The sequence below is a fragment of the Diachasma alloeum genome, unplaced genomic scaffold, assembly GCF_001412515.2.
Source record: "Diachasma alloeum isolate Michigan unplaced genomic scaffold, Dall2.0 Dall_scaffold_00279, whole genome shotgun sequence".
Lineage (NCBI taxonomy): Eukaryota > Metazoa > Arthropoda > Insecta > Hymenoptera > Braconidae > Diachasma > Diachasma alloeum.
The window spans coordinates 176,937-199,651 of NW_021680418.1; the positions used below are offsets into that span (position 1 = coordinate 176,937).

Below are 22,715 nucleotides of genomic sequence, written 5' to 3' on the forward strand. Positions count from 1 at the left end.
CGTCTGGTTCTCTGGAAAAAAGGAGAGGAGAATCATAGAGAAATTGAAATTCCGTCACCTCCGCCATTACTCTAGATCAGCTGATCTCAAACAAAACATTGTTGTCATCGAACCTTCGACTCCAAAGTGTTTCCTCGAGGATTTAACTGCTGAAGAACAGAAAAACGATAATATCGAGAGTAAAAAAAGGTTCCCTCATTATTTTCAACACTTCTGCATGAAATTCCAGTTAAAATTTTTTGATGTACTATTGAATGTTAATTTAAGTGACTTCTAACCTCTAAAAGTTCAATGCAACCGGTAGTTAGCGTGGGAAATAATAACGAAACGGTGATATTATTACCATAACAATTGATTTTAGGGTAAAATGAGTCGAAAGGAGGCACTTTCACAGTTTATTCAACAAATTCACGGACGTCCAGTGGTCGTGAAGTTGAACAGTGGAGTCGATTACAGAGGTAATTATCCCCAGTTCCCTCTTAAAATTTTTTAAAAATATTTTTTTAATATTTAACTTCAATAATATTCTTTGTCTGGTGTTTTCTCCACTGAATCGGCCATGCGAGGCTACTATTCTCGGTGAAGTGCTCAGTCAGAAGATGAATTAATGAAGAAATAAGAAAAAACTAAAAAAATATTTCATAATACGTTTTTTTCTTGCTTTTAAAGTATAAATTCTTGTAATGAAACCTGATTTTCAAAATTTAATTTATCACGTCGAAGTTCTTCATTTAATTATGATATTATAATTGACGTTTAGGTGTTCTGGCCTGCCTCGATGGATACATGAATATCGCCCTTGAGCAGACTGAGGAGTACGTGAATGGACAATTGAAGAATAAATATGGGGATGCATTTATCAGAGGGAACAATGTCCTCTACATCAGCACCCAGAAACGCCGAACATGAGCGTCTTTTATTCCTAATTAATTACCAATAATTTTCCCCTCCCAATTTCTAATTTCACAAAGGACCAGGACATCTCATTCCCCAATAAACACTCTCCAACCACTTTTCCATGTTTTTACAAATAATCTTTATTATACCAAATACATGTTAAAAACTTCTCTCGATGCATACAAATATCAACGAATAAAAACGGAATCTCCCAATGAATCGAAGTATCAAAATAATTATTTCAGAGACGAGCGATTCCCCTTGATGAACATGTCCACAGCAGCTCCAATCTCCTTATCAAGTTCCTCGTCAGTCAGGAGTTTCTTCGAGGTATTCGTTTTGTTGAGCCCAGAAGACGAGACATTCGATATTTTCGGAGTATGCAGGCCCTCCTCATCTCTCGAGACTTCTTTCTCCACCTCTCCCGTCTGTTTCTCCTCATCCAGCTCCATTTTATCTCCACCTCTGTCCTCTCCCACCTCCCCAACGTCCTCAGAACCTCCATCACGTTCAGTTCCCCCATGTTCATCAGAAGCAACTTCTCCCCTCTTGCCTCCAGGCTCAGGAGCACCTGACAATTCTGCATTTCCCTCTGGATTCTGTGTCTCCTCCACCTTCTGCTTCATCCTCGCGAGTTTCCTCTCCATGGCCGCCTGCCTGTTCCTCTCACTCCTCTTCTTGGTCTCCTCCTTCTCGTCAACATCCTCAACAGGAGCTGAAGCCTCCTGCACGTTCTCAGCCCTCTCCTCGGCTCCCTGGGGGACTACTCCCTCAGACTCTTCATCAACTCCAGTCGTCTCTCCCCCAGCCTCGACCCTCTCCCTCTCCCTCATCCTCGCGAGTTTCCTCTCCATCGCCAGCTTCCTGTTCGCCTCCGCCCTCCTCCACTCCTCCTCATCCAGCTCTGCCCTCACCCCTGGACTCTCCTTCCCCAACTGACTGCTCACCTGCTTCGTCCTCTCGATCTGCTCAGCAATCAGCATGTCAAACTCGTCGACTGGCTCAGGAGATTTCTCCCTCCCCTCTCCCACCTCCTCGTTCTCCTCCTCCATGACCTGATCAACGCTCAGCATGTCCTTTCTGTACTTCGTCAGGTACGTCTGGAGCTCCTTCTTGGACCCCAGGGCCTCCGCCTTCTCCAGAAAATCGTCGAACTGGTACTTGGGGAAGAGCCTGTGTGCCCAGTGCTCCAGTCGCTTCATCACTCGCTCCAGGTCCGCCTTCTCGTGGCCCTTCCCGTGGAATTTGAAGCCCTCGAAGTACTCCTCGATCGTCGCCACGCCCTTCGGACCCTTCAGGCGAGCTGGGTTCAGCTTGGGAATCTCCCGGCGGATTATCTTCTTCTTTGATGTCGATGGGTCTATCCTCCGGCCTTCGCCGTCTTCGCCTTCTTCGTTCTCCTCGGGGTTCTCTTTAGTCGACTCCGGGGGCTCTTTATTCTCCTCTGGGTCCGACAGCGACATCCTGGTGGCCTCGTGGTCGGATTGGTCCTGGGACATTTTGAAGGGTTGACCCTATTGATGGTTTGATTGCCGTTTTGATTTTGGTTTTGGGGGAGAACGTTTTTTGGAGGGGCTCGAGCCCTCCGGGGATGATTTTTCAAGGGTTCGTGGGCTTTGAGAATGCGAAAATGAGGTTTGGTGATGGGATGGTGAGGATTCTGATGTTGTTGTTGGGGAATTGGTGGTTTTTCAAGGGTTCGTGGGCTTCGAGAGTGCGAAAATGAGAATGAAATTCAATTTTTTTTTTTATCGTTTGAGGGATTTACTGTTTTTTTTATTAATGTTGGATCCTCGCAGAGATCATTTCCATTCAATTTCGATCAGGAAGGATAAACAATGATGATTATCGAACGGATATCGATGATTTTTATGTTGTTTATTGATTATTTAAAGATTTTGGAGTTAATTTTTTCGATTTTTTATCGTTTGAGGAATTTAATGGTTTTTTTATTAATGTTGGATCCTTGCAGAGATCATTTCCACTCAATTTCGTTCAGGAAGGATAAACAATAATGATTATCGAACGGATATCGATGATTTTTATGTTGTTTATTGATTAGTTAAAGATTTTGGAGTTCAATTTTTTTGATTTTTTATCGTTTGAGGAATTTACTGGTTTTTTTATTAATGTTGGATCCTTGCAGAGATCGTTTCCATTCTATTTCGATCAGGGAGGATAAACAATGATGATTATCGAACGGATATCGATGATTTTTATGTTGTTTATTGATTATTTAAAGATTTTGGAGTTCATTTTTTTGTTTTTTTATCGTTTGAGGAATTTAATGGTTTTTTTATTAATGTTGGATCCTCGCAGAGATCGTTCCCATTCAATTTCGTTCAGGAAGGATAAACAATAATGATTATCGAACGGATATCGATGATTTTTATGTTGTTTATTGATTATTTAAAGATTTTGGAGTTCAATTTTTTTTCTTTCCCAGAGAATTGTTTATCGTTTGAGTAATTTAATAGATTTTTATTAATTTTGGATCCTTGGAGAGATGAGACATTCAATTCCTCAACTTCACAAGCGAAATTTCGATCTTCCGATCGACTCCATCAGTTCTGATCCTCCAAATCGATAATTTCCAATAATTTTTTATCCTTGAAAATATGCAGTGATGATTGTTGAACGTAAACATCGATAAAGCCCACTAATTATTAACGATTCACCGATCCACAGCTCCAATTTACTGACTCTCAACAATTTCCTCCGAACTCTTTCAGAAATTCCGTTGTTTTTTTTATTCAATCGTCGGTTTTGCCCTCCCGGAGGCAGTTACCCGCCAATTTTACTCCCCGAGAGCGTGCCAAAATGATCGTAGACCGTAAGTTGATATTTTTTAGTATTATTATTAATTTGCTTACTGTTTTTGGGGCCTCAGTCCTTCAGTCGTGGGTGAATGTTCTGTTTTCTGCGATTTTATCGTTCGTAAAAGAGAGTTTTCAGTTTTTATTTGATCGCGTTGACGAAAGTATAACCTCACCCTCGATTTCTCCAATCTTTTAAGGCGACAATGGGCGGCTCAGATCATTATTTGAAGTCACTCTTGTCGTCCTCCCTTTCGGAGTCATGACAATCCACGAATTTATCGAAATCACCGGTTTTACTCATTCGCTCGAGAACAGATTCCACGAGTTTTTTATTCAACTTGTCTGTCTGCGTTAACTCACGCACCACGTTCGCTTTGTATTCGGTGTTACCGTCGTCCTCTGACTCGGCAATGTGTTGATTAGCGTTTTTATGGGGGTTCTCGCGGGTAATCGGTGTACCTGGCATTTTTAGTAATTTGCGGTGCAACAAATTTTGTCAATTATTTATGAGGCGTGGGAATGCTGGTGAGGAAGGTCAAGTGTCTTGTTTCCACTTTTTCCGGGGAACTGGCAGCGAAGTGCGCATGAAGGAAAAATTTTTGATCGCTCGGCGGGGGGAGGGGAGTCTGCTGTGACGATTTGTGACGAAAGGAGAGTGAGATTGTGCAGATTGTGACGTCACACGATTTGTTTCCGTTTTTAACGGCGAAATGGTAAATGCAGACGTGTGAAAAAAATTAATAGAACGGCCTCTAGAGGCCGCGCGAGGTTTTCTATTAAATTTTTGCATATGTGGAATGTAAAAATCTGTCGACTTTTTTCTGGGAAAAAAAACAGACTTCAAGAGAATTTGGGTAGATCAGCGGTAGAAAAGCATTGAAAAATTATTGTATTCAATTTTTCTGTTAAATTTTTTCATGGAGCGGAAAAAACTTTAAATTATATGTAAATAATTATGTATAATAATTTATAAGGGGAGAATAAATTTATGAAATTTGTGGAAAATCTAAATATCAATCCATGTGGTTTTTTCTATGAAATGTCTCTTAAAAAATTATATGCTATCAAGCTGCGTAAATTTCAATAGAATTCCTATCGATCTCGAAAAGGAAATCATTAGAATTCCTGAGATGAAAAACGCTAGAGTTTTCTATGATCTTATGATGGGAAACGAATAAAAATACAACGGCAAAAATTTGGAAAACTTATAGCGAATAATTTTTGTAGAAAAATTCCAAATCTGGTTTTTTTCCTATCAAACATTTCTTAAAAAATTACATGCTATCAAGAGTTGCATAGATTTCAATAGAATTCCTATAAATCTCCAACAGAAAATCATTAGAATTCCTTAAATAAAAAGCGCTAGATTTTTTTAATCATTATATGATGAGAAATGAATAAAAATACAGCAATAAAAACTTGGAAAGTTTATGAAATTTAGGAAAAATCAGAATCAAAATCTATCGGTTTCTTTCCATGAAACATTTCTTGAAAAATTACATACTATTAAATTGCATAAATTTCAATAGAATTCCCATAGATTTTGAATAGAACATCATTGGAATTTCTTAAATAAAAAGAAACGGATAAAAATAACAACATAATTCAACATAAATTCGAAAATCATTAGAATTTTTTTTATCAATTTTTTTCACACCTGCAATCGCCAAAAATTTCCATATTTTTTTCAAAAAGCTGGTGAGACCCTCTCGCCCCCTGAGAAGATAAATCCTCTAGAGAGAGAGCCAACCGAAGACGTGGACTTTGCCGATGTTTGCGTGCTAATCCCCACATTTGAAAAACGATAATGGCATTGCGTGAAAAATGACAGGTAGTAAGACGCGAAATCGTTGGTCGTGGTGAGCGCAACCACGTGGAGTTGCAGTTTTTCCACCTGTGAAACTGCAGCATTAGTGTTGAGAAGGCAGTGGTAGGGGGCACACATGGAAAATAAAACTGAAGACGCGAAAAATAGAAGGGATAAGGCCATCTCCCCGGATCCGATTGAATGAGGGGGAAAAAAAATACAATTTTTTTGCCACAGTTGCATTAATATAATCCATGTTATCGTGACATTAAACAACTTTAGTGTGCGGATTACAAGTGTGTGGGGTGATGTTTTACTGGTTCAAGAGCACGAGTTCAGTGCAGTCTGTCCCTTGATATTGTCACGTAAATACCGCTCGTTGGAGGAGTAATTTTATTTTTACGGTCAAGTGAAAACGTGCGGTATTACTATTTACGGGGAAATATTATTCTGGAGTAATTATTAGGTGAGTGAATTAAATAATAATTAATCTATCATTAGGACATTGAACAATTTTTCATTTTTCATTTTACATTTTGATGCATTTTGTTTTTTATTTATTAAACAACTGAAAATATCCGTAATTTTTAGTGAATGTTTTTCTTTATCAATTTTTCAGGCTATTTTTTCATTTAATGTTGGACAAATTTGGTTTAAATAGAATATTACAAAAATATTTGATAGAAAGTAAAATGAAATTTCAACCAAAGTTCGTATTTTATTTTGGGATAATTATTTCGTGAGTGGATTAAACAGTTATTTAATTATCATTGAGTTGTTGAACAATTTTTAATTTTACATTTTGTAACACTTTGTTTTTAATTTATTGAACACATTAACATACGCCGTTCATAACGACTTCATATTTTTATTACCCGTTGGGGATTTTAAATCGCTTCATGAAATCGCGTTAGCGGTTTAGTAAATGTTGAATAGTGAACCACGTGCGTACTCGGGGCACACGGAGAGCATAACAGTCTGCAGTTCGACTAGGAATAAACAGTATTTAAAACCGCGAATCATGAATTTTCATGGATAATAGTGGTGGACGAGACAGAATGGATAACAATGTTTTATCGAAAATGACAGGAACAGAAAAAAAATACTGTTGCCATAAAGTCTCAGATATTAGGAAATTAGAAAAATGTCGGAAATTTTGCGACGGAATGCAAAAGTTTTTTCTCTTCAACCGGCCACAGGAATTCTATTCTATTGCATTTCCATTGAATTAATATTGAAAATGCTGTCAATTTTTTTGTACAACTTATTCTATTGAGACATTTTCTACAGAAATTCCCCGAATTACCTAATTTTTTAATTCTTTTTTTTCGATTGAGAAACTAAAAAAAAGGAATGGAAAAAACTCGGAAAATTTATGTGGAAGAATTTCTGTAAAAAATGTGTTAATAGAAAAAGTTTTACATTTTTTCGATAAAGTAGTTTCCATTCTACATTTTTTTAAATTAAAAACGAAATAGGATTTTGGACAGAAATCCAAGGAAATTTCATGAATTTGCGGAGGTTTTCAGTAAAATATTGAATTTCTACTGAACTTCTATCAAAAATTCTATTAGTTTTCCATTAATTGTATTGAAAACGTCACATTTTCTGAGTGTGTTTTCAAATAGAAGTGCTCACGAAAATATTTTGCAGAAAAAAATCAATAGAATTTAATTTTTCTGTACAATTTATTCTATTGAGATATTTTCTACAGAAAATGTGTGAACAGAAAAAATTTTCCATTTTTTGATAAAGCAGTTTCCATTCTATTTTTTTTATTAAAAAAGGAATAGGATCTTGAATGGAATTCCAAGGAAATTTCATGAATTTGCGGAGGTTTTCAATAAAATATTGGATTTCTACTGAACGTCTATTGAAAATTCTATTAGTTTTCCATTAATTGTATTGAAAACGTCACATTTTCTGCGCGTGTTTTCAAATAGAAGTGTTCAATCGAAAAAATGTAGCAAAAAAAAATCAATAGAATTGAATTTTTCCGTACAATTTATTCCATTGACAGATTTCCTAAAGAAACCCCTCGAAAATTTAATTTTTCTAATAACTTAGAATATTTATGTCGAGTGATTCTCACAGAAAATGTCTCGACAGAAAAAAATGTGTAGAAAATTGTGTAGAAATTTCAATTGAACGTGTCCGTTGATTCTTCGACCTTGTGTAATGGGTGTGTGGACTTTTTGAATCGACATGAGAGGGAAATTAGAGGTCTTCATGTTAGCTATTGAGTTTTAACTGCGGGGTATGTAGGTATTGATTAATTCTCGGGGGGTATAGAACGATGAATCCGCTGTTTTAACATTTGTTATTCTTCGAATACGCAAGTTACGTAATTTTTATCGACTTTGAGATGATTTGTAATCGTTAATTTTTGGCCAGTGACTGGCCGGCGATACAGTAATGAATAAAAACATATTTTCATTTGCGTGAGAGATGCGGTTAATCAATCAATTATTTGATTAATTCATCTTAATTGATTTTTTATCTTTATATTTTATATATTTTTTATATTTATTTGTTTATATGTAATTTAACAGTATAAATTACATATAAACAAATGTTTGTGTGTTCAAAATAATTGCTCAGACGACGAGGAAAATTAACCAATTAATCTGAGCATTTTTTCTCCTCGCCTAGTTTTCACACGACATTGTACCATATTTACGCATTTTTTAATGTTCTGCGTCAATGCTCAAATGTCACGTGAATGGAAAAATGTCCGGGGTTAAGGTACAATTCAGTAGCGAAGTGATAGAACGATTTAAGTCTACTCATCTCGAAGTTGAGTTTCTTTAAAATTTATTTCGGTGAATTAATGTCTAATTTTTAATTCCGACTGAAGGTCTTCAACAGAACTAAGTGGAAATCCTGGAATTTGCGTATTAAAAAATTAGAGGAATCTCTGAAATTACCAAAGTCAAGTGATCACGCGTGCGCGTAATGAAAACAACTGCATCCGATGAAACATTCAGTTATTCAAAAATTAAAAGTGTACATCACTGAAATTTTCCGCTTCATGTCACTTCATCCTGTCCTTGATCTATCTGCATCGCCTCGAGATCTTGAAATGCCAGAATTATACGGAATCTCGCTCATCATTATTTTTTTACAGCACTTTCATTAGCATTTTGTTTATGAAAACTAAATCATCAGTTTTCAAGGAGCAACCCAACTTTTTGCCTTTCGAGCATGGAAATTAATCCGGAGAAAAATATTCAGATCTTCATTCAGATAAAAAAAGGAGACATCAACAAAAACTAGCAATGTTGCACGTGAATCCTCGCGATGGATGTTTCCTTTTTTGCGGCTGTCAAGCATGACGAAAAGAATATAAAATCATTTTGTCCGCTAAAAACTATTGTTAATTAATGTTAAATACTCAAAAATGGATTTCACGTCACAAACGTTCGCTCAAAATAAATAAAATTTTAAAGTTTTACCGGTAAAGTCCTCATTACGTGAACTATGTTCACAAAATAATTTTTAATTTTACAGTCTGCACGAGATTTATTTGACTACCAGAGTTATGCATTTCCTCGACGAATCCACTGGAATGTAAAAAAATTACACCCGTCATTCATCCTGCCTGTTTATTACGTTTTTTTCTCGAGTTGTATTTCTCCTTCGGCTCATTCTGCCGTTGAAAATGTCAAGTACAACAATTTGTTTAATTACCATTAGTCAGACGGCGGTTGTTGGGTAAAAGGAGGAGACTTGTTGCATAATGAGTGTAGCCTAGTGTTTACACGAAATGAATGATAAGCAAAGTGGTTATCTCGGTGTCATCGGAACTTTATGGATGTCATATTGCAGTTAAAATTTGGTGTTCCCCAATTTATCAATTGGCATTTATCGAATTGTTGAAAATTTATTTATTTTATAAGATTTTTTTTTATGAATTGATGTATTTATGAATCGCTGAGACTATCTCAGGACTCTGGCCATTTTTTGCGTTGAAATCCGCCTCGACATTCGTAATTGAACATCAGACTTCCTGTTCAAGTCCCATGAACATAAATTGCATGGAAAAAATTTGAAAAAATTCATACCCAGTCAGTATTACCTAAATTAAATTTCGCAAAATACTGATATTTTTTCAAACATTTCCCTCTTATAAATAAATAATAAAATTTGTTTGCAAAGCGGTGGATTATTTTTTATGAGGTGTCAAAAAAATTCTTGATTTTTTCGCATGTAATGAAAAAAAATTCAGATTTTAATCATTGATTACAATGGAAATGTTGATTTTCATATAACACATTGGGTTAAATCCTGATTTTTAAACATTTCTTCTTTGAGAAACCAAAACGATAATTAAATTGAGAACTATACTGACTAACTCTTGTTCTCATAACTTTTTCAGTCTCTCAACATTTGGTGCAACTCATTTAATTTCAGCATATATGGATATTGTTCTCTTTTGTTTTGTTTTAATAAATATTATCATCATCAGTAACCGACACCAAGCCTTCTCAGAAAAAAAATGTGAACGTTATGTACAGAAAAAGAAATTTATGTACTAAAGGAAATAAATTAGTTAATTAAATTGAGAAAAAAATTAGAATTCCGAATCTAATCGAGTTTTCTGCAATTTTTTGCAGTTTTCAAAAATCTTTGAATTTTCCGTAAGGGTAGAGCTACTTTAAATTTGTGACGAGAACGAAGATAATGATTTGGTCGTGTTTGGATAATCGAGAATTTTGAGTTCGCGTTTTATTGCATATTTGCTGAGGCCAAAGAAAAATCATTACAAATTTGATTCTCCTTTTTGCAGGATACACAGCCCCATTGCAGGGAGGAAGTCAATACAAATGCATTTTTTAATTTACACTAATGTTATGTTAGGTTATTTTTTTTAATGGAAACCTTTCAAATCAATTTTCAACAAAAACCGCGGAAACGGTCGAAGGCAGCTCATAAAAGACGTGATAATGGAGTTTTATTGCTATTATTATCATGCAATATTGTATTCCATCAATTTCGTTTGGTTTTTCAATGATGAATAGGTCGATTCCACCCAATTATTCATTTCGAACAGTTTTCAATGATGAAATAGTTAAATTGATGGAATAAAGCGAGTTGAATGGGTTGTAGACAGGGGAATAATTAAGTAAACTTGAAGAGAATTAATGAGAACGCGTAAAAATAGTTGTAAAAAATATTACTGCTGTCGTTATCATGCAATACTGTATTCTGGTGATTTCTTTGGTTTTTCAATGATTGATAGGTCTGAAATAATCAAATGGATTGTAGACAGAGGAATAACTAAATAAACTTGGAAAGAGTTAAAGAAAACTCGTAAGAATTGTAATCATAAAATATTATTGCTATCATTATCATGCAAACGAACATGTTCGAGAAATATCTTCGAATCTAAGGGAGATAGCGAAATTTTTGATAGAACCTTTTTTGTAGAGCCAATTGAGTACTACAAAAAAGATCATGACAAAAATTTCTCTATCTCCCTTACATTCCGAGATATTTATCGAAAACTCGCCAATGGTCAAAGTCGACTTGAACCGTTTTGCAGCTTCGCTGCTTAATTCATTCCGAATGATTCTTTAATCACTCAATGGGAGGCTTGAATGAATTAATCCACTCACTCAAGTGGATTGCAGACGGCTGAATAATTCAATAAACTTGGGAAGAGTCAAAGATAACTGATTTGGCGCGTTTGCCGTTATGTTGTTATATCGTGAAAACGGGTGATGCGCGGGAGTCGGCGAACTCAGGCTGATGGTTTGGTTTTGTATCCCCCTCAAGGTGTGTCAAGTACGGCTTAAATTTGCCGCCAGAAAGTGGGGTGATATTTCCCTCGAGCTCTATTGATTTCTGTTGGGCCAGGTTTCCCTCGACTGCATTTTTATTCCAAAGCCATCTGAGCGCTCACGCTCGTTTTACGGTTGTTAATTCGGTGTATTTTCACAAGTGCAATGGTCATCCTGCTGTACAAAGGTATGGAGATTGGTTTTGGGGGGAAGGGGTGGATTTTTGGTTTAAATGTGAAGTGGATTTTTCGGGGGTCGGGGAATTTTTGAGTGCCGGCGAGGAAATGCAATCGGGGGTGCGCAATGTTGGGGCGGAAGCCGCTGGAATGCCAGGGAATATTTACACTTCCATTATTCATATCTCGTTTCGCGATTGTTGGAAAATCGTGGGATCAATGACTGCGACATTTTCTGTTGTTGTTTTATTGCGAAGGGGGAATTAATTTCGATCGGTTCGGTGGGCGGTTTTATAGGAGTTCTGACTGCCAACGGAGGATTATTCTTTAATTTGTTAATAAAGATTGAATTGGGGAAATTTTTGCTCATTTAGTTTTGTCTGGTTTCAGCTTGACATTCGATTTTAAATTTTTCGTAGACATTTCAAATCAAACGTTGCTGTTATTGAAACTAAATTCTGAATTAAAACCTCGTATTGGAATTTTTTTGGGGTGAAGGGGTGGATTTTTGGTTTAAATGTGAAGTGGATTTTTCGGGGGTCGGGGAATTTTTGAGTGCCGGCGAGGAAATGCAATCGGGGGTGCGCAATGTTGGGGCGGAAGCCGCTGGAATGCCAGGGAATATTTACACTTCCATTATTCATATCTCGTTTCGCGATTGTTGGAAAATCGTGGGATCAATGACTGCGACATTTTCTGTTGTTGTTTTATTGCGAAGGGGGAATTAATTTCGATCGGTTCGGTGGGCGTTTTTATAGGAGTTCTAACTGCGAAAGGAGGATTATTCTTTAATTTGTTAATAAAGATTGAATTGGGGAAATTTTTGCTCATTTAGTTTTGTCTGGTTTCAGCTTGACATTCGATTTTAAATTTTTCGTAGACATTTCAAATCAAACGTTGCTGTTATTGAAACTAAATTCTGAATTAAAACCTCGTATTGGAATTTTTTTGGGGTGAAGGGGTGGATTTTTGGTTTAAATGTGAAGTGGATTTTTCGGGGGTCGGGGAATTTTTGAGTGCCGGCGAGGAAATGCAATCGGGGGTGCGCAATGTTGGGGCGGAAGCCGCTGGAATGCCAGGGAATATTTACACTTCCATTATTCATATCTCGTTTCGCGATTGTTGGAAAATCGTGGGATCAATGACTGCGACATTTTCTGTTGTTGTTTTATTGCGAAGGGGGAATTAATTTCGATCGGTTCGGTGGGCGTTTTTATAGGAGTTCTAACTGCGAAAGGAGGATTATTCTTTAATCCGGTAATGAAGATTGAATTGGGGAAATTTTTATTCAGTTTCAGCTTGACATCCCATTTTAAACTTTTGGTAAACATTTCGAATGTCATAAAAAAAATAACATGAAATGAATGAATGAATAGTTCGAAAAGTATTTTTTATTAACGAGGATATTATTATTATTATTATTATTATTATTATTATTATTATTATTATATATTAATATTAATATTAAAATCTCTGCAAGACGAATATTTTTCTACTCGGGTTATTATTGAAAATTAAAACTTTATTTATCAATGATTGATGATAAGTAAATTTCCCATTTATTTATTTGTTATTTACGTTCAAAATTTGTTCAGAAATCAATGTCATGACAGGAATACGGTTTTCGGGGAAAAAAATCATTATTCATTTATCCTAAAGTTAGAAAGTTTTCCACAGAATGTTTGGAAAATAACTACAAATTATTTATAATTTATTTAAAATCCTCCTCATGCGATTGAATTTAAAATTTTTATGACAATCATTAGTTGAATCAGCTTAATATCAAATTCGGGATTAAAATTCATGATCTCCGATGATTTTTGTTGCTTGGATGTCTCTTCCTGGAGTGATCTGTCCATTCTTGTACTGCTTCGCGCATTAATTGTGATCGCAAAGGACCTTTGACCATCGCACGATTAAAATGTTTGGTTTGGAGAAGTTATGTGTACAATTTATCGCAAATTAATTTTAGTGACGTGGGTAGCTCGAACATTGTTTAGGTCTGAGAGAGATGAGGTCACGGATCATCGCGATTCCATAAGGGGAAATAATTGCTATTTATAGGCTTTCTCTACCGTACGATATGATGATAGCACTTGAGATGGTCGTGATGAAGGCCGATAAGACGATTTCATTTGGTTTTTTCTAGATAACATGTCGGCGGTGCAGCCACTGTCCAACGGACTCCTCAATGGGTTCGCTCACGACGAGAAGGTGAGGATAAAGCGTTTTTTCATTTTTAATGAATTCAATTAAATTTTCTGTAAATTAAATTGAGTTCAATTTATGCATTCCCGAATTTTTTATGACGTCGTGATTTATTCTCATTATGTAAAAGGCCGAAAGGTCGTGCATGTCTGAATAAAAAATAAATGAATGATTTATTCTCGTCAACTTGAGATTTAGCAATTTTTTTTCTTCAGGTGCTTCCCACGGGGGACGACGATGGCTATTTGTCACCGAGTCCAACAGGAAGGGATGGTAAATATATAGAATCATAAATAACTGTCGATGGCTACAATTTGATTAATTTTTTTGTCAGTGTGTGATCATTAATTCACGTGTGAAATTATTGGACAGAAAAACCTAACACTTCTTCTAAGGCATTTCAATTAATTCCTCTTGGAGTTTTATTGGAATTCTATTGGAAAACTATTTATTTTTTGCGCCAATTATTTTGATTTTTCTGTGTGACTTATTTTGTTGTGGATTTTTCATAAGAATTCTTGGGCATGAATCCTCATTTTTTTTCTCAGGTTTTGTTATGAGAAGCAAATAAAAATATAGCGGGGAAAACTTGAAAAATTTATGGCTAGAAGTTCTGTAGATAAATCAACCTCTGGCAAATATTTCTTTAAAAAAAAATTTAACAGAATTTTAATAGAAATTCAATAGAATTTCTTGAAGTTAACTCCAGATTGTTCAATTGAATTTCCTCGCATCTTTGTTAAGTGAATAAATCAATTAAATTCAAAATAAAATAAATTCAATTGAATTTCCTCACATCTTTTTTAATTGAATAAAAACCTCTAGGGCCCGATCAAATCCTCCCAGCGGACGTGGACACAACTCACGAGCCGAATGGACGAGTCAGGATAAAAAAAAATCCGGAGGATGGGCGATCTGACATTATATCAGTGCCTGGTCTGCTGATGAGGGTGGCCAAGAAATGGCCGGATCGTCCCGCTCTAGTGACATGTCCCCAAGTCGACGGCACACGTAAAACGTGGACGTACAGGTATTGAAAACAATTGGGCAATTGTTCCTGATTTGCGTATGGTATAGTTATTTTTGCTAATAAATTAGGAATATGCTTCCGAATGGTCATTTTGCTTTTTTCGCATTGTATATTATTCATAGCCTATTTTATTTTCTTGAATTGAATTAATTTCGTTCTAATTGTTTTAGATTTTCCACTTAATGAAAGTCTAAAAATTTCTAAAAATTTCGACGAAATATTATTAGGAATATTTCATTTATACATAATTGAATGCATTTGAAACATCACACCCAAAGGAACCATCGGAAAGCTAACTTTCAGGGGAATTCATGAAAAATTCGAAATTTCCACAAATTATCCTAAAAATTAAATTAACCGAGACAGTTATTGTAACCATCTTTTATTAAGCTATGATTGAATTCATTTGAAGCGCGATATCCAGAGATATCTGCGGAATTCTGGTTTTCGAAAAATACTAAATTTTGGAAAAATTTCACAGAAATCGAAATAACGATTATTGCTATCGCGTTCATCTTCGAACTCGGTCAAAAGGACATCCCAACGAATTTTTTAAGGCGTCATTCAATGAATTTAGAACATTTTTTTACTTATCGTGTTACAACTGAATTTTGAAAGAAATCGAAAATGAAAAATGAATCAATGAATTAAATTTTAATTGATGGCGGTGGATAGGGCTTGGCAATACCTACATTTGAGAAAAAAAGTGAGTCAATTCCATCTGTGCATTAGCGAGAAATTGACACCGTCTAAAAGATGCATTTTCGGACTTTTGGGATCATAATGGGTCGACATAACACAAAAAATCCAAAACTTAAATTTGAACGATTACAATGCTTCCATTCGGAAGCAAAAATCGAGTGGAATATTCTCTCATTATAAAAAGTCATAATACTATACTTTTCAGGGAGTACGAACGAGATGTAAGCACAGTCGCCAAGGCATTTTTGAAGTTGGGATTGCAGAGACATCACAGTGTTGCAATTTTGGGATTCAACAGCCCCCAGTGGTTCATCGCAGACATGGCTGCTATTTACGCAGGGTATTTATTTTCGCATGTGATAAAAAAACATTGGACCTGTGATAAAAAAATAATTTCAGTCTTAAAAACATCTGAAAAGAAAAACAGTAATTAAATTTTTCAAACAAGAAATAAATGAATAATTTTCATATTTTTATAACAATCATCGTTTTTATATTTTTATAATTTCTCTATTTCCTCATTAGACTTTTCATTCGAGACTTTGGAATATTATGCTGAGAAAATTCTCATTTACGTAGAGATAAACCGGTTTTTAATTTTCCAGTTCATATTCTCAAATTAAATATAAGGATTCTTAATTATTGATTTATGAACAATTGCAGGGGTTTCGCTGCTGGAATTTACACGACAAATTCTTCAGACGCTTGTCAGTACTGTGCTGACCACAGTCGTGCTAATATAATTGTCGTCGAGGACCACAAGCAGTTGGAAAAAATATTGAGCATCAAGCACAGTTTGCCGCATTTGAAGGCAATTATTCAGTACGAGGGGATACCAAAAGATAAAAGTGTACTGAGTGTAAGTTTCCTGTGATTTCTGCAATCTCTTTCGATTAGAATTGAATAATTGACTTCACTGATTAATTACATAATAATTAATTGAATCGATTAATTACGCGTCCATTTGATTCATTGGGTAAATTATTTAATGAATCAGTCCAACTGATTTAATTAAATAAATTAATCTGTTAAATTGAATAAATCTTAGTGAATTGTCACTGCATCAATAATTCATCATCAATCATTCGTATTTCAGTGGAATGATTTGCTTGAGCTTGGAAAATCCGAATCTGACGACAAATTGGAAGGAGTATTGAAGACACTTTGCGTCAATGAATGCTGCACTCTAGTCTACACGGTACCACACAATTCCCTAATAATCTATTGAACACCTGTCACAATATTCAATGAAAATTAATCACTGGGTATTCTGTTGTCAGTCAGGTACTGTTGGTCGTCCCAAAGCTGTGATGCTGAGTCACGATAATTTGATTCATGACTCAATGTTGATCAGAGATGCGTTACCAAAGTCCAATGGAGTAGAGACTGTCGTCAGCTATTTGCCTCTCTCTCACGTTGCTGCACAGGTAATAATTAGCTCTTCATGACATAACAATTGAACTTGATATGGATGGGAGTCTGATTCAAGTGTTATCGAATGAGGAATTACCATTTTTTTATTCTCACTCGTATTTTTCTATTGTGGAACGAAGTATCATTATAAACATTGGAATTGGAATTGGAAAAATTTAGTCAATTTCATTGGCCTGTTTTACGAGATTTTTCCCCTGTTCAAATCATTGTTTATTCATGTTTGGTTTATTCTTCTTATTTCTCAATTTTTTTTTCACTCTCCAGTGTTTTTTAATAATGCAAAACTATTGTATTTAATAATAAATTAAAAAATGGTTTACTTTATCCATTTACTTTTTGTGATTTTTTTACTTTTCGTTTTTTTTCACACATAATATTTCATGTTATGTTATTATTCTCTTTGTAAATAGCCACTGATAACTTTTAAAAAACAATAAAAAATGAGAACTAGAAAAATGAAGAAATACAAAAAATCGTTTCGTCCGTTAATTTCAGGTAATTGAAATATTCGCGAGTCTGTGGATGGAAGCGACTGTCTACTTCGCTGACAGAAATGCATTGAAGGGTAATTTGGTGGAGACCCTGGCGTACGCGAGGCCCACAGCATTCCTCGGTGTGCCCAGAGTCTGGGAGAAAATCTACGAGAAGATGATGATGGTGGCTCGCAGCAATGGGCCCATTAAAACCTGGATTGCAACGTGGGCGAAGGCCCAGGGCCTCAACTACAACATGAACAAGATGAACGGAGTCGATTACAAGAGTTGGGGGTACTTGATCGCCAAGTGGCTGGTGTTTAATAAGATCAAAGCCACACTGGGCTTGGACAGGTGCAGGATTTTCGTCACAGCTGCTGCGCCACTCAGTATTGAGATTAAAAAGTATTTTATGAGCCTCGATATACCTCTTATGGATGCTTTCGGCATGTCTGAGTGCGCTGGGGCTCATACGTTGTGTTTGAATGACCATTACAGGTACTTTTGACTGTGATTTTGTCGAAAAACATAGCGAGTTGGATGAAAAATTCCAGCAGATTTTTATTGAACTTCTAGTGAAAATTCTGTTGGTTTTTCGCCAATTCTATTTTTTTATAGAGAATGGAACAGAGAAGCTATTTTTTAGAAAAAATCAGGAGAGCTTTATCTTTCTTTATGACTTTTTATATTGAGACATTTTCTGTGGAAATTCCTTCTCGGTATTGAGATTGAAGAGGACTTTAAGAGCCTCGATTTTGCTGGAAAATAGAGCGAAAATTCTATTATCTTTTTTGCTAATTCTATTATTTGAAAAAAAAAGAGAATAAATCAATAAATAAATAAAATTAATTTATTTATTTAGTTTGTTTATTTATTTTTGTATTTATTTATTTATTTGAAATTTAAATAAATAAAAAATTTTTGTAGATTGGGAAGTGTTGGGAGAACTTTGAAGGGCTGTAAGACGAAATTGGATAATCCTGATGAGACAGGAGAGGGTGAGATATGCATGCTTGGTCGACACGTCTTTATGGGATACATGGGGGAACCGGAGAAGACGAGGGAAGCTAAGGATGACCAGAATTGGCTGCACAGCGGGGATTTGGGAAGGCTCGATGGTCAAGGATATCTGTTCATCACTGGTGAGTTTAATTATCTCTCACTCAAGAGATGAATTATCTCCAAACGACCCTCACATTTTCTGGAATAAAAAAATTACTCTGGAATTAGGCAATTTGATTTGTTTTTTATTCTTATTTTTTTATGGTTTAACGTGGGGTATTCTTTGACATATTATTGAAAAATTGGGAATTGTTTACTCAATTATGATGAAAATATATTTGTCTTACAGGGAGAATAAAGGAATTGATCATCACTGCTGGCGGTGAGAATATTCCCCCTGTCCAGATTGAACAGGCACTATTGAAGGAATTACCAGCGCTGAATAATGCAATGCTCATTGGCGACATGAGGAAATATCTGACGATATTGGTGACCCTCAAGGTTCGTTCATCATCTCTTGATCTTTTTCTTGTATTTTATCGTGAGAAACAAATCAAATTAAATCATTTATGCCGAATTGTTTAACACAATCCAACTCTATTTCAGTGAAAATTATTGAGATTCATAATTTTCATGTAGAATTTTTATATTAATACCCACAGACGGACATGGATTTTGAGACTGGTGGCCCCCTGGACACGCTGTTTCCCTCAACAAGATCTTGGGCGAAGTCAATCGGCAGTAAAGCCACAACAGTCTCCGAAATAATTCGCACACGAGATCCCGCAATCTACAACGCCATTGAGAAAGCAATAGAGCGAATGAATCTTCATGCAACGAGTAATGCTCAGAGAGTCCAGAAATTCACGATTCTCCCTCACGACTTCTCCATTCCCACTGGAGAACTGGGCCCCACTCTGAAGCTGAAGAGGAGCGCTGTCATTAAACAATATGGGGATCTCATTGAGGAGATGTACAAGTAATGGATTAATGAAAATTAATTATCGTATAATCGCATAATCAGCTCACGTGGTGGAAGATATCGGATTTAGGTGGGGTACTTTGGCCTAGTGTCTGCAATTCATGCCCAAGGAACAGCCAAAAATTATTATTTAATTGTCTATTAGGGGTTAATTTGTTTCCAACGACTGAGGCGTTTGGTTTTTCGTCGTGCAGAAAAAGATTTCATTGAAAAATGACACTCCAATGGACTTCTATTAGTTTTCAATGGAAATGTTGGATTGAGAATATTTATTAGAATAAACCAATAGAATTGGATTTTTCTATGCAACTCACGGAGTCGTTGAATTAGAATAGCTTTTCGTACTGTGTAAATTGCTGAGGAGAGGTGTAAATACAGGGAATATTTTGTAATTCTCTGAACCATCGAGATGTATGGCAAAAACACGAGAAGTATGGTCCTGTCTTTTTACTGTAAATGAAAAATCGCAGATGTTTTTTTGAAAAATTATGATTTTTGGCGAATGAATACTTAAGTAATAACACTAAGAAAGTGCCTTTCAACAGATGAATGACGAAAATTGTTGACGAATTGTGCCGAGTTTAATTATACCGAGAATTGACTAGAATTAATTTATTAATTCATGGTGAAGGTACTTATCCCATTGAATTGAGGGGAAAATGAATGAAGGGAGAATTTTCGTTACTTTCAGGTTGGTTAAATAATTGATGGAATGTGATATATGTATTTACCATTAATTATTTGAGTAATGATGCATAACGTCCGAGTGAAGATCACAATATCTAACGTGAATACGTCGCAATTGAGGTGCATATGGAATATCTTGTAGGTAATTATGGTTTTGCAGTAGAAAAATTGAGACAATTATATCGATAGGGTGACAATAAACACGATTTATGTTCTTGGTTTATTTTAATTTAGTGGAGGTAACAGGCACTTTTTGTATTTGCCATAATCGAGCGGTGAAAAGTTGTGTATAATGTAATATTTATAATAAAAGCCATGCAACAAGGTTTTCTTTCTTAATCATTTATTCATTACACGAGCCATTTGCTGAGACCTCAACTGGCTAATTTCTCATATAAAAATAAATATGAATTTTGAGGGGGAGACAGATGTTGGGAGAAAAGAGTGCATTATTTCTTCTTCAATTATTCGGTGTATATTACTAAAATTTTTGTTCAGTTGATTTTATTCATTTTTACAGTATCTCAGGCTGCATTTTCCACTCCTTTTTTTGTATTCTTATGTTAGTGGCTAGATGATACAGATTTTAACAACAATCTGACTCGTTTTTTTTCAACAAGAAAAATATTCTAAGCAAATCACAGCGATTGGTAAAATGCAGATCTATTAATTTTCTATTTTCAATTTGTTTGAATAATTCATTCTGTCAGCAGAGAAAAATAATTCGACCGAATCAATGATTGTTATTCTAGATGACTGATGTAAAATATTGGGGAAACACTCATGAGGGGAAAATAATTATTTAGTATTTAAAAATTTTACAAGTACACTTTCAACCACTGGATTAATTCTAACGTCCAGCATTTTCCTACTCTCACTGAGGAACAAAATTAATTACTTAATTACATTACAATAAAAAAAAGATCCTCTCATTCGTGGACATGAATATGCGACGTATAAATACAATTAATTTGTTGAAATCGTGTTCCACGACCAATTGATTACCAATAATTAGAAATCGATTCGCTCTACTTCTCATGTGGTTCAGGCGTTCGATCGAGCATTCTTGAATTATCTCGGATATATATCGAATTAACTATCGAATCATAATAAATTGTCCTCACGATGATAATCATCAGTGCTGATGTTTTACGAAGTAGTCGATGTGTTGAATTTCTGTTGGATTATCGATGTTTTACGCTGGGGGACTGTCTCTGGAGTTGGAATGGCATCACCAGTGGAGCAAACACCCAGTGGCCCTGGGGGTTTTGGTTTTGCTGTGGATTTTTGCTTTGCCATTTGGTAGTCACCTGAATCGAAGAATTTTTGCTGCAGGGGAATTTTAAAAATTCATTAGTTGAGTGATTATAATTTTTTCTGAAGATATAAAGCACATCTGCGCTTTTTTGGAAGATAGTCAAGTCGATTGAGATTTTTCATTGTTTTCTTCATTAATTTAATTGAGTTCTTCGTGAATTAATTTATTTGCAGATTTCGGAATAATCTAGAGAGGAAGTGTGACAGTAGTTTGAAAATGATGGTTAAATAATTGTTTGTTTTTAAAATAATCTGGTTGTCCATTTTACGCAATTCTCTGTTCAATTTGAGGTCAATTTGACGTGAAGTAACGTTTATTGTACCGTAATTGAGGTATTGTCAACTATATTCCTATTTATCTAGTGAAATTATTCAAAGTTAATGTCAACTTACTTCAACTACTTTAAAAACAAGTGTTATCTGAGAAAACCCTCTCAAGTTGATTAAGAAATGTCCCAATGAACAATAAAGCTCATTCACTCAAAAATATGACGAAAATTGTGACTAATCCTCAACAACCCCAACAATCAATAATTAATGTTGACCCAATCAATAAGTTTCAGTTGCTTTACATTCACCTGACCTTGAAAAATGCTAGTCAAGTACAATGCAACATCAATCCCCTCAAAATAAAAATCCCAAAGCGAATTATCAATAAATTAAATTACCCCCTTGGCCAGTCTTTTCTGGAGGAACGCCGAGTGTCCACTGATTGGCCGACCCCCTGCATTTGGAAATTTGGCCTTGAGTTTCGCCTCCTCCAGCTTCTCAATGGCATTTGACGATAACTAAACAACAAAAAAATGAAAACAAAGTGACATCACTGAAATAATTCAGAATGAGCCTAAACACAGGAACTTTGTGCTTTGAAAAATCGACAATTGGAGCGAATTGTGGGGTTAAAAATGGAGCGGAGTAGTTGATCCCCGAGTCATGTGACGAATGGTGATAATAAAATAATTTCTGGGGTTATCACCTCGGGAACTTGAGGTGGTTCCATGGTCGTCTGCTCGTCGCTCATTTTTGCTCGTTTAGGCGTAATGTTGCTTTCAATGAGTACACGCTTGACACCAGTCACCCTCGGCAGTCACCTATCAAAGCCTCCGAAATCGTATGACATGGAGATGGCGGTTAAAATCAGTTGCACTGAAGCCCGTATTTGTCGATGTCTCAGCGCCGATGAGAATGAAATCTCGTTAAATTAATTAACACGCTGTTGCTGATAATTCAACGGCAATTATCGGTTTTACGTTGTTGGAGGTGAATCGTTTGGATAACGAACGAGGAAATAATCAGGGAATTGTCAACAATGAAGGGAATATCGAGGAATGAGGGAGAGCGGGCGTTCATGCACGTCATATGGGTGAAAGTTACTAGAAGTTCGTCGCCAAAACTGGG

The 22,715-nt window shown here is 35.6% G+C and overlaps 4 protein-coding genes across 6 annotated transcripts; 2 read left to right on the forward strand and 2 right to left on the reverse strand.

Moving 5' to 3' along the window:
* The first annotated feature begins 43 nt into the window (after window positions 1-43).
* LOC107038228 (U6 snRNA-associated Sm-like protein LSm6) lies at window positions 44-1,116 on the forward strand. The gene is made up of 3 exons (XM_015257205.2): window positions 44-189; window positions 362-458; window positions 761-1,116. The coding sequence occupies exons 2-3, from the start codon at window positions 368-370 to the stop codon at window positions 907-909; spliced, it is 240 nt and encodes a 79-aa protein (XP_015112691.1). The 5' UTR covers window positions 44-189; window positions 362-367; the 3' UTR covers window positions 910-1,116.
* On the reverse strand, window positions 1,020-3,931 carry LOC107038222 (TIMELESS-interacting protein). Its single transcript, XM_015257193.2, has one exon. The coding sequence runs from the start codon at window positions 2,394-2,396 to the stop codon at window positions 1,134-1,136; it is 1,263 nt and encodes a 420-aa protein (XP_015112679.1). The 5' UTR covers window positions 2,397-3,931; the 3' UTR covers window positions 1,020-1,133.
* LOC107038220 (very long-chain-fatty-acid--CoA ligase bubblegum) lies at window positions 3,677-20,326 on the forward strand. Of its 3 annotated transcripts, none has more exons than XM_015257191.2 (12): window positions 3,677-3,730; window positions 13,632-13,696; window positions 13,906-13,963; window positions 14,516-14,720; window positions 15,628-15,762; window positions 16,086-16,281; window positions 16,519-16,620; window positions 16,703-16,849; window positions 17,352-17,827; window positions 18,257-18,471; window positions 18,681-18,832; window positions 18,994-20,326. In XM_015257191.2, the coding sequence occupies exons 1-12, from the start codon at window positions 3,718-3,720 to the stop codon at window positions 19,312-19,314; spliced, it is 2,085 nt and encodes a 694-aa protein (XP_015112677.1). In that variant the 5' UTR covers window positions 3,677-3,717; the 3' UTR covers window positions 19,315-20,326. The 3 variants fall into 3 exon arrangements, with proteins under 3 accessions (XP_015112677.1, XP_015112678.1, XP_015112676.1); XM_015257192.2 differs by lacking the exon at window positions 3,677-3,730 and adding an exon at window positions 5,706-5,989; XM_015257190.2 differs by lacking the exon at window positions 3,677-3,730 and adding an exon at window positions 11,387-11,493.
* On the reverse strand, window positions 20,327-22,675 carry LOC107038227 (alpha-endosulfine). Its single transcript, XM_015257204.2, has 3 exons — window positions 22,294-22,675; window positions 21,986-22,105; window positions 20,327-21,329 (listed from the first exon to the last, which is right to left on the reverse strand). Exons 1-3 carry the CDS (start codon window positions 22,336-22,338, stop codon window positions 21,150-21,152), a joined length of 345 nt encoding a protein of 114 aa, XP_015112690.1. The 5' UTR covers window positions 22,339-22,675; the 3' UTR covers window positions 20,327-21,149.
* Window positions 22,676-22,715: the final 40 nt, after the last annotated feature.

Coding starts and splice junctions, on each gene's coding strand:
- LOC107038228 (XM_015257205.2), top strand. CDS start 368: ATGAGTCGAAAGGAGGCACTTTCACAGTTTATTCAACAAATTCACGGA. Junction 459..760: donor CAGTGGAGTCGATTACAGAG/GTAATTATCCCC, acceptor ATTGACGTTTAG/GTGTTCTGGCCTGCCTCGAT.
- LOC107038222 (XM_015257193.2), bottom strand. CDS start 2,396: ATGTCCCAGGACCAATCCGACCACGAGGCCACCAGGATGTCGCTGTCG.
- LOC107038220 (XM_015257190.2), top strand. CDS start 11,472: ATGGTCATCCTGCTGTACAAAG. Junction 11,494..13,631: donor GGTCATCCTGCTGTACAAAG/GTATGGAGATTG, acceptor GGTTTTTTCTAG/ATAACATGTCGGCGGTGCAG. Junction 16,282..16,518: donor AAGATAAAAGTGTACTGAGT/GTAAGTTTCCTG, acceptor TTCGTATTTCAG/TGGAATGATTTGCTTGAGCT.
- LOC107038227 (XM_015257204.2), bottom strand. CDS start 22,338: ATGAGCGACGAGCAGACGACCATGGAACCACCTCAAGTTCCCGAG. Junction 22,106..22,293: donor AACCACCTCAAGTTCCCGAG/GTGATAACCCCA, acceptor TTTGTTGTTTAG/TTATCGTCAAATGCCATTGA. Junction 21,330..21,985: donor AGAAAAGACTGGCCAAGGGG/GTAATTTAATTT, acceptor ATTCCCCTGCAG/CAAAAATTCTTCGATTCAGG.